The sequence below is a fragment of the Betta splendens genome, chromosome 1 (genome assembly GCF_900634795.4).
Source record: "Betta splendens chromosome 1, fBetSpl5.4, whole genome shotgun sequence".
Classification (NCBI taxonomy): Eukaryota; Metazoa; Chordata; class Actinopteri; order Anabantiformes; family Osphronemidae; genus Betta; species Betta splendens.
In genome coordinates this window covers 13,074,536-13,092,222 of record NC_040881.3, presented here as the reverse complement: position 1 = coordinate 13,092,222, position 17,687 = coordinate 13,074,536, and the positions used below count along the sequence as shown (strand labels likewise).

Sequence of the window (17,687 nt, the reverse complement as noted above, 5' to 3'; positions counted from 1 at the left end):
TCCACTAATTCCTCAGCCTTTTTGCTCCTCACTGCCATAATTTGTTTCTTTTTGTGTGTTGCTCCCTACAGGCAGTTGGGATTGTTTTAAAAGTCCTCAGTGACTGCTTTCTTATGAGGACAATACCGACAATACCATGGCATGAGAACAGGCAGATGTGAAAGCATGAGGGAAAGGGGGGGTGGGGTCCAAGATGCAAGAGCAAATAAAGAATGACTCACTGTACTGCAAAGTTCAGGAAAGAACAAGTGACATGGATTGAAAGAAAGGAAGCTGAGCTAATTAATGAAATTGTAATACAGTTGACTTCTAGAGATATAACCTTTTGGATTTTAAATAATACGGGCAAACATGGTTTGATATTTTTCACTCAAACCAAAACAGTGACGGAAGATCTATCGGTGCTGAAAATCAATGAGAACTGAGCCCTAAGTGAGGCAGGAGCTGTCACACTGAGGCTCACAGGCTGTGACGTCACTTTCACTGGGACTCTACCGCGCATTCTCACATACTGTGAACCGTGTATTCATCTATAACCATGTTATTTCACAGTATTCAGACACTTCAAAAAAATATTTAACTTTCACCATAACGTCCTCTTTGTCTGTTGACATGTGAACCAAAAGTGGTTCTGAGGTAAGTAGGTATCATAAAGAGGGGAGTGGAGAGATATGGAAATAACAGTGAAAAACACAATAGGGAGGAAGGCTGAGAGTGACAGTAGAGAGCTACACTGGATGAGGGTGTGAACTGCTTGTTGTCAGAAAGACTGAAAAATGACAGAGTGCGTCAACAGTGGCTGACAAATAGAGTGCCTTTAACACAGAACAACAGAGAGGAACCATATAGAGTACAGGATGGAGGAAGGCGTGGCACCGATGAGGGGCCTTTTTAAAGTCATTCTTCTTTTCTTTTGACTTTGACTGTATCTAGGTGTGGATCCATTCCCCTCTGCTGTGTGTACCAATCCATGCGAGTCTGTATGTAAGCACTCTGCTTTGCATGTTGTCTCTGCCTCCGTACACAGCTCACTGTGCAGGCGCGTCTGTGTGTGCAAAAATGCACCACATATTGCAGAGGCGTAATAGTGTGTTTTCAAGATCCATTTTCTCCTTCTTTCACTCATTTCCTCTCACTCTCCTCTATGCGCCTCTTTCGTTTCTCTCATGCTTCAACCATTCCTCCCTGCCTGAATTTCTCAGGTTTTCTTATATTTTTATTTTAATTTCACACACGGGTGAACAAACTTAAATGATGACCAGCAAAACTATATCAGCTACTGCTGTGTATGAGATGCCTTGCACACATTTTGGTACTAAGTGGCAACTGTGCAAGGAGGAAAAAAAGCAAAAAGAAAAAAAAAAATGCAGTACATTTATAAACAGGGGTGAGGTAGAAAAGAATTTAAGGATAGGACAGGGGACTCTCCCTTTGCTTCCTCTCCTTCAACCAAGATGTCACATCTCTAGAGTCAATTAGTCATTAACAGTGATCCTGATGCACACAAGAACGCACACAACAAAGGTCACACAGAATAAAACTCTTACCACTTGTCCATTCTGAGGATTTTTGTGGGCGTAAGGTGGACCTCTGATGTGATTCCACATCTGACCAGACGTCATGGCAAACACTACGCACTAGAGAGAAGGACAGAACGGGGAGAATGTAAATTATAATGAAGTACTAGTGAAGTGTAGTATAGATCTCAACAAATGTCTGGAAGTCTACAGCAACAAGCTCTACTAATGAAGTGAAGTTCCTCCGCTCTGCTTCCTATTACAGCTTTACTTGACTGTCTTTCAGGCAGTGTATGCTTGTGTGTCATACCAGCGCAGCCATGGCCCATCCAGTCTTGTTGTATATGAACTCCAGGTTGTTCCTCCTCAGATACAGCAGACCTCCAACCAATGAAACCAACAGAGCCAGAGCAATAGTCCCAGAGTAATTAGGAGGACGGAACACACGGATCTGGACAGAGAGAGACAGAGAGAAATTGCTACCAAATAACATTGAAGCCTTGCAAAAAACAAATCAGTTTTTGAGTCTTTATTACTTTTATTAGCGATTTTGAGTCACTTTCTTATTCGACTTTAGTTGGAAGCATTTACACATTAGGTGTGTGGAAACAACACGTTGCTGCTCTAAATGATTCCTGTTTCATTCCTGGAAAAAGGTAATATCTCATGGTACATTAAACCATTTAGATCTTTTTTGTGAAGCTATATTTTATGCAACATAACAGAAAGAACTGCAAGCGCTAATGATCCATGCTTCTCCACCTTCACCATTTATTCCCATTTTGATTCCATCACACTATAGAAGCTCCCAATACGCATAACTCCTAGACATTTGTTTGAGGTCCTCCTTCTCATTACAGTAATACAGTAGCTGTATTAATTTCCCAAATTATTTCAGCATAAAACCTATACAAATACTTGTATTTCCATTTTGTTCTTTATTATATGTATGTAAAGTCACACTGAAGTGCGTGAAAGCTAGTACTTAGTGTAAGTGCTCCCCTTGCCTTTCTGAAAGCAAGACTTTTGAATCCAGATCCATCAACAAGATGTCAGCAGGGTGCATGGACTGCCTGCTGGTACTTGGCTGACAGGTTTTAGAAATTGAAGTTTGACGGTCGAACGTTTCATTTCTCTGGAGCCGTCAATTTAAGAGCCTCAGAGCAAGGACATATAACACTCACATGTCTTACACCCTGTCCCTTAAAGCCTATAAGGGCTGAAACATGGTCAACTGTGCATCTTTCACTGGAAAAGTAAGGACGCTTTCACAGCCTCCTTCTTTGGTGCAGGTCAAGGAGACTCATCTGCCTGTCTGTTTGGATCAATTTGTTAGAGACTTGGCCATCAGTGTGGCATCGCTCTCCTACAACACCTTCCGTTTGAACTTTAAAGTATCTACATCAATGCAGCAGAGTCACATACACAGTCCTTTCATTCCTTGAATCCTTCTTTCTTTGACAGAATCTACATTATCCACAATGTTTTTGATCAACCTGACAGAGGGTAAACTCTTTTCCAAGTTCACCACCTCAGATTTTCAAGCGAGTCATCAGCTGTAACTCAAGTGGGGCAATTTAGTGGACTTCAAACCACCAGCCCCCAGGTACAGAAATAGACAGAGGCAATAATGAGATTGTCTGGTCTTGCGCGATAAGGCTGAACTTTGTCCATTTAGGCTAGTGTGCGTTGGGGATATTAAATATTAAAACTCAGATATCATACTGCACCTCTTTTGACTGGGGTCTACAAAGTGTAGAAAAACCAGTTTGACAACTCATCTAACATGCAAATACATAGTGATATAAAAATGGATTAAGTTAATTACATTTTTTCAGTCAGTATGAAAAAATACCAAGTAGTTAAGAGTGGCTGTTGGTGCATTGCCACCTGTGTGTATGTTTTATCATTTTCCGCTTTTTTGTCCTAAACATAAGATCTTATCATAGGTACTAAAGCTAGATATAGGAATTACTGCAGCCATGGCTCACTAAGGAGATAACATAAATTGTAATGGTTATCTATCAACAGTGCAATTCTGCAGAAAAGCAGCCATACATTTTGAACTTCTCATCAAAAGTTACCTTAGGCATTGCTCAAACTGTATAAAAAGCAAAATATCCTCATCTGTGAAACACTGTGGTGCCTGTGTCATGGTTTGAGCCTGCTTGGCTGTCTTTTTCATTACTGAATTTTTCAAGCAAAAGTTGCAAGCAAACGGTACACGAAAATGTCAGATTCATTGGTGAACCTAAGCTCAAGACAATGTGCTCAAAATTTTCAATAGTTTCCAGAGATTTTAGAGAAGATATTGTAACTTTGCCCTGCGATGGACTGGTGCCCTGTCCAGGGTGTACCCTGCCCCTCGCCCACAGTTAATGAAGACACAAGTTTGCATGTTGCCTAAAACTTCAAAAGTCAAACATTCTTGTTTCTTGCTAACTTGTTAAGGCCTTTTTCAATAGCGCCTGTGTGTCAGTGAACATGTTGACCATGTAGTACCTGAACATCTGTGCGGTCTGCAATCCACTTGGCCAGCTGCTCTGAAGCAAAGCCAATCCTTTGCAGGTCAAATGTATCAGCCCTCTTGGGCTTTCCCTTTGCTGGAAAGTGCATGAAGGTTGGCGCACTGTTCATGTTCAGCTATAGGAAAAAGAGAGAAAAGAGTGTCAAACTGCTGTGATCTTTGGCTTTTAAAATATCATAGGTTTACAGTGTAGAAATGATATTTGGACACCTTATCTATGGTGCAGGCTATGTGCCAGTCCCACCTGTAAATGGGAAGTTCATGGTCAGACTGAGAGCCATTCATAAGAACATTTAACTTCAGAGCTTAACAAAAATCAAGGATCGCCGCCCTTTGTTTGGAATAATAAGTAAACTTGTATGAGGCACCTGCTTTATGCTTTGGCAAATACATGTGCATCAGTGTTACAACATATGCACTTTATGCAGTCAAATTCCAATGGTGTGACAATGACTGACTTTACTGAACATGCCAAATGTGGGAATATGTAATCAACAAAGTGATACCAAAACTTATTAGCCAGCAGGTTTATGATGCCGCTGTAACTGAAAGAAAGCAAAGCTCCTTCTAGTTCCATCAGTAGCAGCCGCCTCTGAAACGCCTTTGAAGTTTCATATTTTGTCCCTGCTGGGAATGGAGAGAAGCCCTCTGAAGCATCTCTTCCAACCACAACAGCTTCAAGCTTACAAAGACTAGTTTTCAGAACTAGACACCATTGACTAAAAGAATAATTACTAGGACAAAAACCTGAAAAGAGAGAAAAGAGTAATAAAAATTGTGCATATATGCATCTTTATCTTTGTATACTGCACCTTCGGGTAGTGAACTGAGATCAATGTCATTGGATACATATGTAAATGAGCCTTATGTAGGTGTTTGTACCGCTCCTTTATGTGTGTGTCCTTGTATGCTGTTCTACCATTGCAGGGTTCTGTGGGCGAGTGGGTGTGTGTCTATAAGCTGGTGTGTATACTTATTGTGTTTTTTTTTCCCCCCTTGAAGGTTGTTTGCTAAACTAATGTAGAAGTTCTGAGGCAGGCTCCCACTAAGGGCAATTAAGTTGCTTTATATTGTAGCATGAAGAAAGGGCATGTGAGGAAAAGCAAGGAGACAGAATAGTAGAAGAAAGAGCTGCTGAAATTAAGCAGAATGAACAGAAAATGCTGTCACCGTTAACTGCAGTGGAAAGAAAAAGAAGACCACCCCACCCTCAAAAAATGCCATTACTGCTAAATAATAAAGATGGATTTACTAAAAGCAAAGCTAGCCGATTGTTGACGAGACACTTTATGGGACATTAAACATTTGGGATTGATAGAGTAACTACTGTACCCACCTGTTGGAAAACATCAGCTCCCTCATCGTAGTCCACTACAGTGAAAAAAAGCTTGTTGGAAAATGCAGATGAGTAACGCCAGGAGTTAGCCAGGACCTGGTACTCCTCATTCGCCTGCCTGTAAAACGGCAATTAAACAAATCTCAGATTTAATCTAAATGTAGCCCCTTGTTTTACACAGACATCACAAATATCAAATATTAAAAAAAAACAAAACAAACAAAACAATTTCCCCTACTAGATTTTTTGAAAAGTACAGTCATAGGAAAAGTCATTTCAAAATATTGATATTTTCAGTACAACGGTTTTAAAGTAGCATTAGAAGTCAGGACAAATGTAGAATGCCTAGATGTCTTTATACTTTGTGTTTTCATCTTATCTTTCCAGTTCAGCTTTGTCCTACGGACAGCGTTCTTTTGATTCCGACAAGCCATGGGTGAAGGCAGCGCACAAAGGAAAATATGAATGCATTTATTCATGAAGATAGAAAAAAAAAAACAGGGTAAGCGAACAGCAAAAAATCTACATAAGAAATGATTTCAACAACAAATAGATATGGTAGATAGGGGTTTGGTAAAAAGAAGGAAGTACAAACTGTGACAATGTTAATAGACACTGTGCCAGTCTCTGGAAAGTTTAAAAAAAAAAAAAAAAAAAAAAAATACTTACAGGCAAAATAAAGGGAGAAAGAAAAAAGAAAATCTTTAAAGTGGTTCCTTTATCCCACTTGGTCATGTAAAGCAACTCATGTCAGCCTCTTTTTGCTCTATTTGTAGAACCTCATCTGTCATTTTACTTCTGTTTCCATCAGCCGAATGAAGCAGTTATTTCAACCACGTGTGCTCAAATTACTGCATATCATGAGAAGATAAAGAGCAAACGCCAGTAAGCTCCGTCTCTCCCACCATTTCTCATTAACAGCACGTCTCTTTTCTCTCCTTTATTAGACATTTTATCCGGTGCTTGTGTTGGTTTTAATTGGTGAAGAATCGTCTGTCAGGATGTATTGCGTGTGGTCGTGTTGCATTATTATCTTTGTGGCTTATGATAGAATGATCTCTTTGAAGTGTATTGTTAAAAACAGTCAGAGACCAAGTTGAAACTTGGGCTAGCAGACGGTTATGGATTACAGTGGAGCTCAAATCTGTCTGAATGCCACACAAATGAAGCTGGGTGCCACTGAGATCCAACTTTTACTGTGCTAATAGTCTCAATGAACTTTCTGACAACTTTCCTAATGGCAGAAGAATATTTGTGGGTGTGAGAGAGGGTCAGCGAGTACTAAACTAATCATGTGAGAGCTTACAACACCTTGGTTGAACCACACCAAGAGAGGCCAACAAGAAACGCATGGTAAGCATCAGGCAAACCTGGCAGGCTTAATGCAATTCTGTAAAAGAAGCGGTCAAGAGTTCAAAATACGCTTTCTCTGCAAGACTATGATAATGCCCAAGATCATCAGTATGACAAAAATGCCACGGAGAGGCTGCTGAGGAAACCTCAAGGCCTTTAAAGAGGTTGTGGCACTAGTGGGAACTCAGCAACTTTGCCTCAGTCAGTGAGGGCCGTCATGATCAAATACCTGGAACTGTCGTTTGAGACCATAGGAACATCACTCACTCATGTAATGCATCTTATATTAAAATAAGTGCCACCACATCCAAAAAGAATCTATCTATCTATCTATACAAATAGTTGACCTAACTTCAATTAAATTGCAATGGTGTTTTTATTGCATTTTAACAAAGCATTTCTAACCTGAGTGGGCTATTCTGCTGTGATACTCCAACTGAACCCATCAGACCTCCTTGATTTTTTGTTAACTTTTAAACTTTTTTTGTTCAAAAAAGGGACACAATGATGGAATGCAAACCTCTTATGATGTCAAAATACCTGCAGTGTACACTGTATGTATAACCTTTTCTCTGCTGATGCCAAGTCTTTTTGCAAATTCACTTATATTTGATGTTATTTTTATGTAGACAAAGCTAGAAAAGGCTGTGCTGCACAAGCAGAATCTGCAGCCTGGAACCTGGCAGTATGAACAAACGTGTACAGCTCTGTCCAAGTAACAGGAGTTTTTTTTTTCTTTTCACTAAGTATTTACAAACAACAAAAAAAAATCCAAAATTATTAAGGAGATAAACTTACTCCCAAAAAAACAAGTGCAGAGAAAGCACTGCTTTTGATGACTGTAACACATAACAGTAGAGACCAAAGAAGGTTTCTCAAACCACATAGCTAACTCTAGTTTTCTAGTTAGTGGTTACTAAGCAACAAAGACAATCAGCCACAATGGTCAAATGATTTTGGATCTGCAGAAACCTGCCAATGGTGACCAAGGAAGCCATGTAAATGAATTCAGGTACTGCACAATAATTATTTGTCCAGTCCGAAAAAAGCTTTTTTTGTTTAAAAAAAATTCATTGATGTTTCTAGAGTAAAAACGGTGGTTAGACTGGTGATGTGGGAGAGAGGACCTGAGTGATGAACACTGACTCAGATCACCATCTAACACCAGTCTCTCTCTCTCTCTATGTCCTGCATGGTCTCTGATGTTATTAATAATGTTATTATAGCAGAAATATCTGGAGAAACGTTTGAAAGAGGGATAGGAGGCGAGTGACAGAAAACAAAAACATTTAATAAAATACAAAATGAAAAATTAATAAAGATGAACGAGAACAACTTATTATTCATAAGTTGTTAAAAGCTATGGATTCCCATTGCTTCAGAAACAAATAAAGAGTAATTACTACTGTAAATTTGGTTTTTAGGTTTCTAGTGAGTTCACCATTATTGTGTGAGAACAACAATCCACATTCTACAACGTGATGTGGCAATTGTGGTTTGAAGACCTCACAACTCAAGTTTTAAATTGTTGAGTTGTGAAAATTGGATATAGTCTATTTTGTATTGCAAGAAGAACTGATTTATGTCAGTTGAAAGAAAATATTTTCCAGAAGGTCACCTTAAAGGCTCAAATAATGTGAAGTGTTTGCCTTTAGGTTGAGTCAGTTTTGCTGGTGAGATAAAAAGAATGAATGTCCAGGCTCTATTTTTATTTAACATATCCATTTGAGAATGCAATGCTATGTTCACTCTATCTCAATGAAATATTTTGTGTGGAAGAAAATAGGGAAAAAAGTGTGGAGTGCTGCCATGAGTGATGAATAACTTATCTATTCAAGTATCAAGCAGCAGTAAAACTGTAAGAAAAGAGAAGCTGATTAACATAACCGGGTCAGGTCAAGATGCAAGAAGTCAGGTGAATAGGAACTGCAACCCACCAGGATAAGGGTCAGTGACCTGGTTTATAAACAACATGTAAAAAGGTCAGGACAGATTTCTCCTGGAGTCAAACTCATGGATAGATATTTTGGTAACCTGGATTTTAGAACATGTCATTCATTGCAGTGTGATTAATGTCAATCTGACATTTTCCCTATGACAACAATGAGTCAAAAGCCTATTTCTTGATACAGCTCTACATCACCCAAAGCTGGTTTAACTAAATAATATGCCATAGAGCCATTGTTTGAGGATAACTACACATCAGCAGTCTGCTTTTAGATGCAACAGGTACAATCACTTCACACAGGCATAAATATTTAAACTGCAATAAAAAGCAAAATTGAAATGAAATCAAAGCAAGCGAGCAACATAAAACCAAATCAAATTGCACCACAGAAAACACAGCACTGACTGCAACATGAACACAAAACTGAATAAATGACGAGCACAAGCACAAGTTATGCCCTATGAGCCTTTAGAACAATTTAAGGTAGAAAAAGCAAATGTATAAAATAACACTAACAATGTATGCAATAACATTTGTATCCACTACTGCACCACTGATGCTAATGTAATTTCTGTACTTTCGCAATTATTTCCAGTTGAATAAACTATAATTGCAAATTGGAGAGAAAACACATGTAGTGATTTGACATCTGGGACATAATAATGGATCCCCAACACTGAGTAATCCAAAGCAGCTTTCAGGACCATGGACAGCTCAACAATACTCTATTGTGAATGTTATTGCTGAACTCTGAGCTTTCCATGGTGCTGAAACACCATGCTTGTTAGAAAGTTAAAATCAGTCAGTCTGGATGGAAATGCATTTCTAAATTTTAAAGTAAAAGAATGAATCAAACTATAAATGTAGCAAATTTTCAGAATTTGCACCTAATTCTGCTGAAAAGCAGCATTAAACCATGGGGCTTTTATTAAATCCTCCTTCATGCATCAAATGTTTTTGAGTATGCAAGAGAGAAAGTAGGCCTTGTTAGCTCTGTTCTGTGGAATTTATCCAGTACTCTTTGATCCAAATGTCAATGTGACCCAGAGACTCTGTATAATGCCATTTGCAATGGTGTGCAGGTCAGGCATGGTATGAGAATCGTCACGGGTTTTGGGACATTTGTGCCCATGTGACACTGAAAAACATGTGGACGCTTCTACAGTTGTTAACCACAGTAAACACAACTACACAGAAACAGACAAGATATGAGACTATGGTCTGCATAAAGTCCATTAAACTGTGCGTTAAACATGCACATTCAGTACCTGCAGACAGAACACTGTCTTTGAGGCTGCAGGGCAGTGAACATGACAATGACAGAGTAGTTCCTGGGTGGGGCCTTGACAAAGCGACGGAACTTGTCCCCATTCATCCGGATGACCGAACGCCGAGAAGACCACTCCATCATCTGTTCAACCTTCTCTGACAGCAGGTTCTGAGCACACAAACAGAGAAAAGGGCAGGGGAGACAATGCATCTCATTAGAATTTTCAGATTCACAGAGTTGAGAAATTCCTGTCAATCCCACAAGGCGACACAGAAAAATGCATTACAAATGTTTGGACACACCTTCAGTTTATTTTCATGACTATTTACATTGTAGAATCTCTATAAAGGCTTCAAAATTATTAATGAAAACATGTGTAATTATTTCCCAGGTGCCCTGGAATTTCTTTCCTTAATGGTGTCCAAATCTTTGACTGTTAGTGTGTATAAAAAAATATGATTCTTGTTGAATGCTAAATTGCTCCTGTTAGATATGATGGTATGTAAAGATTGCATTAACATTCTATAACACTATTTTTCATATCTCTCTAATGCCACTGTATGATCTACTCCCTTAGTTTTCCATGAGTAGAATTGGACTACAGTAGGTAGTTGCTATCTTGGCTCTGTTGAAAGTCCAAATCTGATACAAAGCAAGGTGAATTTTAATAGGTTTGACTCCTGGCCTGCTTTGTCTAATGGGATGCCTAAAAAAACAAGGAACAACAAAGCTAGCTATTATTTACAAGGATTCTGCCCCTACTATGCTAACTAGAGGCGTCAGTGCACTCAGATTTTGGTTGTGTTTGTGTGTAAATTGTAGGAGTATCATATTGACTAAATCACCTCATCTAAAAAGGTCACAACAGGATCAGCAACACAACCCTAAAAAGGTAAGCAACACAGCACAAATGTGCACATAAACACGTAAGCTAGTACCCTGAAATGCTTAGAATGGCAAAGTCGAGTGCAATGATGCTTTGGTATGACTGCCTGTGTACACCCGTTGTCCTTGTGCTGTAAAAATGTACTGTGTATATGTTCACATTTGGACACTTGAGTCAAACTTGAGCTGTGAACTGATGGATGACGAAATACTGAGACTGCTGATGAAAAACCAGTTTTCAGGAACTCTACTGATCAAACTGCAGCAAAAACTGTTTTACTGTTTTACACTACACTAATTAAATATGAGGTGAAGAGTCATGTATTTTTCATTGAAGATTTCAGTCTCTGCTGCATTTTTAATACAAGCAAAGTTCCTACTTAACTCTTTAAATAGGAAACAACAATGCAAAGGAATGTAATGTACAGTAATGTTTTCTGATCCTCGCATGCTTTACATCAGTCTTTTTTGAGGGTGTTTACCATGTAGTTAAGAAATATTCTAGCAAAAAGGTAAACTAAGTGAAACGGGACATAAAAGTAAGGTGCTATAATAAGGTTACATAAAAACAGACTGGATTGTAAAATTTCTAAAATACTCATGAAGTTAGCTAGTGGCATATGAATCAGTTTGTATGTTACATTACCAGTGCAGGCTCTGCAATATTTATAATGTATTTCTTCAATAATGTTTAGGCTGAATGACAGATTGCTTGCCACGTTAAAAAATTAAAAAGCCCTGATGCTGAACTTGCTAGTATATCTTTGGATAAGTTGCTAAAATACTGTAGCTGTGTCCAATTAACTCTTTACTTCAAAAATGTGTTATTAAACTGTCTTGCCAAACTAGCCAGCTCAGCCTGCTGTCTTTCACAGCTACGGTAAAACCTTCTGCTTGCTAATGTTTCCCAGATGCTGGCCAACCTATGCATGCAAATCTCATCTAGGCAGAAAGACACTGAGCTAAAGGGTAATCGAAACCAGTTGTAGGACTTTTGAGACTGTGATTCTGCAGTGATTTTTTTTACAGCCTTTAAGTTTAAAGGCCCACGGTGTTGATGACGATAGCAATCTGAGCAGCACCGTGTACAATTCCTTTTCGGTCTTTCCCTCCCACTGCCCTGTCCCAACCAGTGGATTAAGTAGACAGTATCTAAATAGCTGAGCATTGCATAGGCAGGGCTGCAGACTCAATCTCTCCAGTAAACTGCCTCGGAAGAAGATCAGCAAAGACAAACAAAACAGATGAAGCAAAAGAGGATGAGGCAAAGTGAGAAAAAAAAACACACACACAAAAAGCAATATGACAAGTGTTTTATCTGCAGGACTCGTTCACTTCAGAAAATATAAAATTGTGTACAAATGGGCCACTTATAATGAGAAAGGAACAACGAGGCATGTGCCTGTGCACAACCAGAGTCTAGAAGAGTGCTTTCTGTGCACATTTGCTTTTTGTCTTAATCTATCTGCCAAGTTTTGCCTGCGTGCACTCAGCCCCAAAAGGAGGGCTGTCAGCCCTGGTTGCCAGTCATGCTGGAAGTAATGATGCACATTGACTAAGTCATGTTTTACATGTAGACACTGTCTACCTGTGAGGGAAGTGTAAAAAATGATAAGGTACTGAAAAAAATGTGGCAGTGGGAGGAAGGTATATAAAAGGTAAACCCATACATTGTACCTTAACATATTGATGTGTCTCCCACAGTGTTAGAATGTAATATACAGACATTAATCCTCTATGTTTAACAATGAAATGCAATAAACAATGCCTTGAAAAAAAAAGTAGCGCAAGTATGCATTGTTTCTGCAAACTATTAGTGGAAAAAGAAAAGGACAAATTAAGCAGCAACCTCTGAACAGTGACTTTACAGGGGGATAGTGTACTGTACTGGACACTTGAAAATTGTCCAAAAAAAAAACTGCCTGATGATCTGGGGTTGCTGCAGTTGATCAGGTAGATCCAGCAACAGTATGCGCTCAAAGAATGAGGTCGGCTGACACTGACTACCTGAATATACTGAATGACCAGATTATTCCATCAATGTATTTTTTCCTCCCTGATGGCACGGGCATATTCCAAGATGAAGACGCCAGGATTCATTGGGCTCAGATGTGGTGAAAGCGTGGTTCAGGGAGCATGAGACATCATTTTCACACATGGATTGGCCACCACAGAGTCCAGACCTTAACCCCATTGAGAATCTTTGGGATGGGCTGGAGAAGGCTTTGAACAGCAGTTAGACTCTACCATCATCAATGCAAGATATTGGTGAAAAATAACACTGGACGGAAACAAATTTTGTGAAAGCTTATCTAAACAATGCCATAGCAAATACTTGCCTTAATCAAAGTTAAATGAGAAATCAAGAGATTTCTGGGCTAAAGTTCGACCTTACAGAGAGAACTAAAACTAGAACACCTGCCACTAACAATTACAGGCTCAAATAAAAGCTCTGTCCCACTTTAGGTGAGGTGAATATAGCCACCATCAGTGGCCATAGAACATATTAACACAAAATGATGCCTGTAAATTACAGAGCAGTTAAAAACACACTTCTTCTTCACACAGGGCCATTTCAATACCTTATGTTGGACCTTCAAGTGACTCCTAGACATCAGTTATGGCTCCCCACTTTACCTAGCCCACATACACATGCATGCACAATACGAAAGCCCTCCAAACAGCCTAGGACCATTAAAAACATTTATTTTCTACCCCACTGAGCACAGAGGCCACTAAAATGAATCACATCTAGGGTGTGTGAGTGTGCGCATGCCAGTGAGTGTGAATAAAAGGCACAAATGGTCTGTAGATATCCTACTTTGTGCATCTTATTTCCCGTTACGCACACTATGAATGCCATGACCTCTCTCACACACATTGCAGGTCACAGGGGCAGGCAGCAAAGACAGACGTACTGAACTAAACCCCTCTGGGTCCACATTTGCATCTCTTTTCTCATTATTCTATTTCTTCTATTAAGCTACAGCAGTTCCTGCTTCTATTGTCTGTAGCTTAATTTTCTTATCTTCATCTCACTAACCTCCAGTCATTTCTACATTTCTGGCTAAATAAGGAATAAAGGTTCAATAAATTCCATAAACATTGCTTTAAAAAGGCAACAGTCTCGCTAACAGAGCATCTACACACAAAAGGATGAAGTTATTAAGAGATCTAACAAGTACAGCATCGAAAGGAAAACAAAAGGGAAACTGACAAGGAGAAGTGCAACAAGCAGAGAACAGAAAGAAAATGATGATGGTAGAGAAAATAAGAGACAAGAACAGGTTGAGTGTAACACAGAACTGCCGCATGCACTCGTGTCTGCACAGCGGGAGGTTATGGAAGCGTTATAGGACACTCAGTTTATCAGCCAGGGAGGTTATTGAATCATAGTCACAGTGCAAACCCAGAGCAAACGCAGTGAGGACATGAGCGAGAGCGGAAGAAAGTTCAAGAAGCAAACACTTCCAGCGCTGCTGCCGTTATCTGTAATGAAAATGGCCTCGGTGGACCGAAACACGTAACAAAGTGAAACAGTACATTGGTCATCTGGATTCTTTTAGATTTGAGACAAGATGATGCACAACAGAAAAAGTTTGGCTAAGGGGAAAAATAAAACACACACACACACACAAAACAAAAAAACACCAGCACCAAGTATCCTCCACCATTTGAAAAGCCCACCTGACTCTGTTGATAATTTAGGCCTCAACGATTAGAGACAAGCCTGCTGACGCAACACCAACCTCTGCCTGGGTCAACAAAGCTCTGCTGCAGCTGACAGGCATCTCTAACCCAAGTGTGCTTGAGCAACTCTCTGTTGAATTGTTGATGATCGTTTTCATCTTGCCTTCAGTACGCTTTCCCCCCCTAGTCTTCTACAAGCCACTTGCACTAACTACAGCTTGCTGGTGTGCGGGTTTGGAGATGTGTCCGAGGTGGAGAGCTTTGTTTTTGCACATTCACATTCAGACAATTACAACTGTACCAACGAAAATCTGTTAAAAAATGCATTCAACCTTACAAGACGAAAAAACGCATCCAGTTTCTTGCCTTCAGTTCATTCCTTTTCTCGCTTTCTATCCCTTCTGGACATTACAGTTCGCGCTGCAGTAAATAAAACATATCTGCAAATGCACAACCGCAACTTATCTGCAAAGTTGAAGCACATGCAACACTTTGCATTCGACTCAACATTTCCCCCACTGCTACTGAGGATTAAAAGGTGACATTATTCCAGATCCTTGCAGTGAATGAAACATGACATTTTAAAAGTCCAGTGTGGAGTCTAGAAAAATAAACACACGATACAGTACATATGCTGAAGTCAAGCACTCTGGATAAAGAAATGAAAATGCGTGTCAGCCGCTGAAGTTCAATTGATAAAGACGACGGCATAAAATATAGGCGTACATTGCACAGATTTCTTCTATTGTATCAAGCGAAGCACTTAAAATATAGGATGCTCTGAGGCAAGGAAAGTGTTTTTAAACTAAGTGATGATTATGATGCTTTGTTCCAGTGTGTAGGAGTAAGGCCATAAAGAATAACTCAGCTAACTGCTGAGCATGACTAACAGTTTTTGTTATGCTACACATGTGCAGTATGGAGCAGTGTCACAATCGCCACTAATGTGAATGAAAAGATTTTTCAAAACTGAAAAGGAGGAATCCTGGAAATTGGCTAGGACGTCACCACATTCTCTCACATTTCAAATAAGACATTGCATGTCCATTTCTATTAAACACTGTGCCCTTATGATAATGATGGGATATTGTTTAGATAAATCAAAATATCACACATACACAGAAACCAGAAAACTCAGGCAGACAGAACAAATGAAAAGTAAGGAAGGTTACTCAGAAATCTAGTGAGTTTGTTCAGGATTAAATGAGGACAATAGGTATGTGTGACGTTAATACTTTTTTGGGGGATGATCTAATCTGAAGAACACAGATAGAGCAATTGTGTGGAAAAACAAGAGGTAAGAGACGAAGGCAAAAATGGAGCCGTTAGAGAACAATGATGAAGATGGACAAGTGAGCAGGAGAACAGGATGAGTTCTTTCCACATTAACAGCCATGATACAAACATGCCTTTGTATCGTGGCCTCAATTTGTTTGTTTTCTTGCGCACACACACAGGCAATGAGTGAAAACCTGGGAGAGGACACTTGATACAGTGAGATGTAACCAAACATACAGTGCAATCACACCGAAGCTCTGTGTGAGTGAATATATCTGTCAGTGTTTACGTTTCGGTCTCTCACCTCTACTAAATCAAAGCAACATGTTTTCATTTTTTGTCATAACCGCATTTCTCACTCAGTCATCTGCTATTGGTAGAAAGCCTATGACTTGGCAGTGGGACGTTGGGTGGGGATTTGTCAGCTTATCAGCTTAATAACAATGATTTGAAATAAATGCATTTTCCCCCGACTTTGTCCACATGTCTTCCTGCCCGTCACCCTTCGGTGGGTTTTGTTTTATTTTATAGCTTGCCCCCATTAGTCCCAGTAGTTGGGCCTCTCTCCGTGATGCTTACAGAATATCTAAAAGCTTTATCTGTTTTCTACATTTTGCTTACGGATTGCCGCCGTTCCTTAGAACTCCCAGGCACATGGTGCGACATTTTAAATCTTCAGTCATTTCCTTTCCAGGCGCACCTGTCTAAGACTTTTATATGATATGATTTGGTGGTGCGGTTTCATCAGCCTTAAATTGAAGAGAAGTCAGAAGGTGCAAGTGTAATTTTGACAACGTATTAAAACAACACCCTTGTAAATAACCTCATATTAAGCCCATTAAAGGCTTTGAGTAAATATTTTTAGGTTTTCTCTTTCTATTTGACAAATTAAAACAAAACAGCCTATCAAAAAAGATAGTTTATCACTGAACACAATGAAATTAGTCCAGTAGCAGTTTCTGAAGCTAATTGTTTAGTCAATTGACAAGGGGCACAGCAAGCAGTTATGGGCCCTATGAGAAAATGTTTTTTCAGTTACAATGTACAGTAATCTAATGCAAGAACCAAACGCCTTGTGTGCAGTTTTTATTCTGATCGCTGCGAGATCATAGTGCATGTGCTGCAAGGACAGTACATAGGGTCGGCTGTAAAAGTAGCGCTAACATTATACTGCAAAGGGAATCTCTGAACAAAATTTCGGGATGTTATTGGCCCTTCTTCCCTCTTTTTGCCTTGTTAAACTTTTCTTTTCGTTACTGATGGTTGAATTTATGATTCGTTGACCGTGAGGACATTGCTGCTTTAATCACTGACTACCATGCAGTACATGGAAGAAGAAGGTGTAATTTGATATAAGCAGAACAGATATAAGCTGTAATTTAGTCTTTTTTCTCTTTCATAGATACATTTATCATAGCTAATATCTTACTGCTAATGTTGTTATTATTTATAAAGCTGGTTTCTGAGAGCCCCTAAAGTTCATTGACCCTTACAATTGTCCTAACTTTCCCCCATTAGGGGCGCCTGTGCAATTGACCTCCACTCCCCCTTCTATACTCCTATATTTTTTCTTTTCCCTGTCTTTGAAGGTAACATTTCTCAGGAGAAAGCACAAAGCTCCAATTGGGTTTATGGGGCATCAGTGCAGTTTGACTTTGTTATAAAAGCATCCAAATAAAAACTGGAGATGGATACAAAGGGCAAGGGGCCTGTCCTACTGTAAAAATAATAAGGAGTCAACGCAAGCACTCAGGGAGCATATGGTCACTTTACTGCATCCGTCAATAAAAAGCAAGATAGGGAGGGAGAAAAGTAAATGAAAAACAGGAGGGAACAAGCAAAAAACCAACAGAAAAAGAAACTGACAGATATAATACTGATAT

At 39.4% G+C, this 17,687-nt stretch overlaps 1 protein-coding gene across 1 annotated transcript in view; it reads right to left on the bottom strand.

The window, feature by feature from the left end:
• Nucleotides 1–17,687, bottom strand: part of tusc3 (tumor suppressor candidate 3) — a 44,940-nt gene that overhangs the window by 15,977 nt on the left and 11,276 nt on the right. The window contains exons 2-6 of the mRNA XM_029150321.2: nt 9,950–10,119; nt 5,381–5,498; nt 4,020–4,160; nt 1,828–1,968; nt 1,548–1,637 (exon numbers count right to left, since the gene is read on the bottom strand). Coding sequence (XP_029006154.1) covers nt 1,548–1,637; nt 1,828–1,968; nt 4,020–4,160; nt 5,381–5,498; nt 9,950–10,119 — 660 coding nt within the window. The remainder of the gene's footprint in view (nt 1–1,547; nt 1,638–1,827; nt 1,969–4,019; nt 4,161–5,380; nt 5,499–9,949; nt 10,120–17,687) is intronic.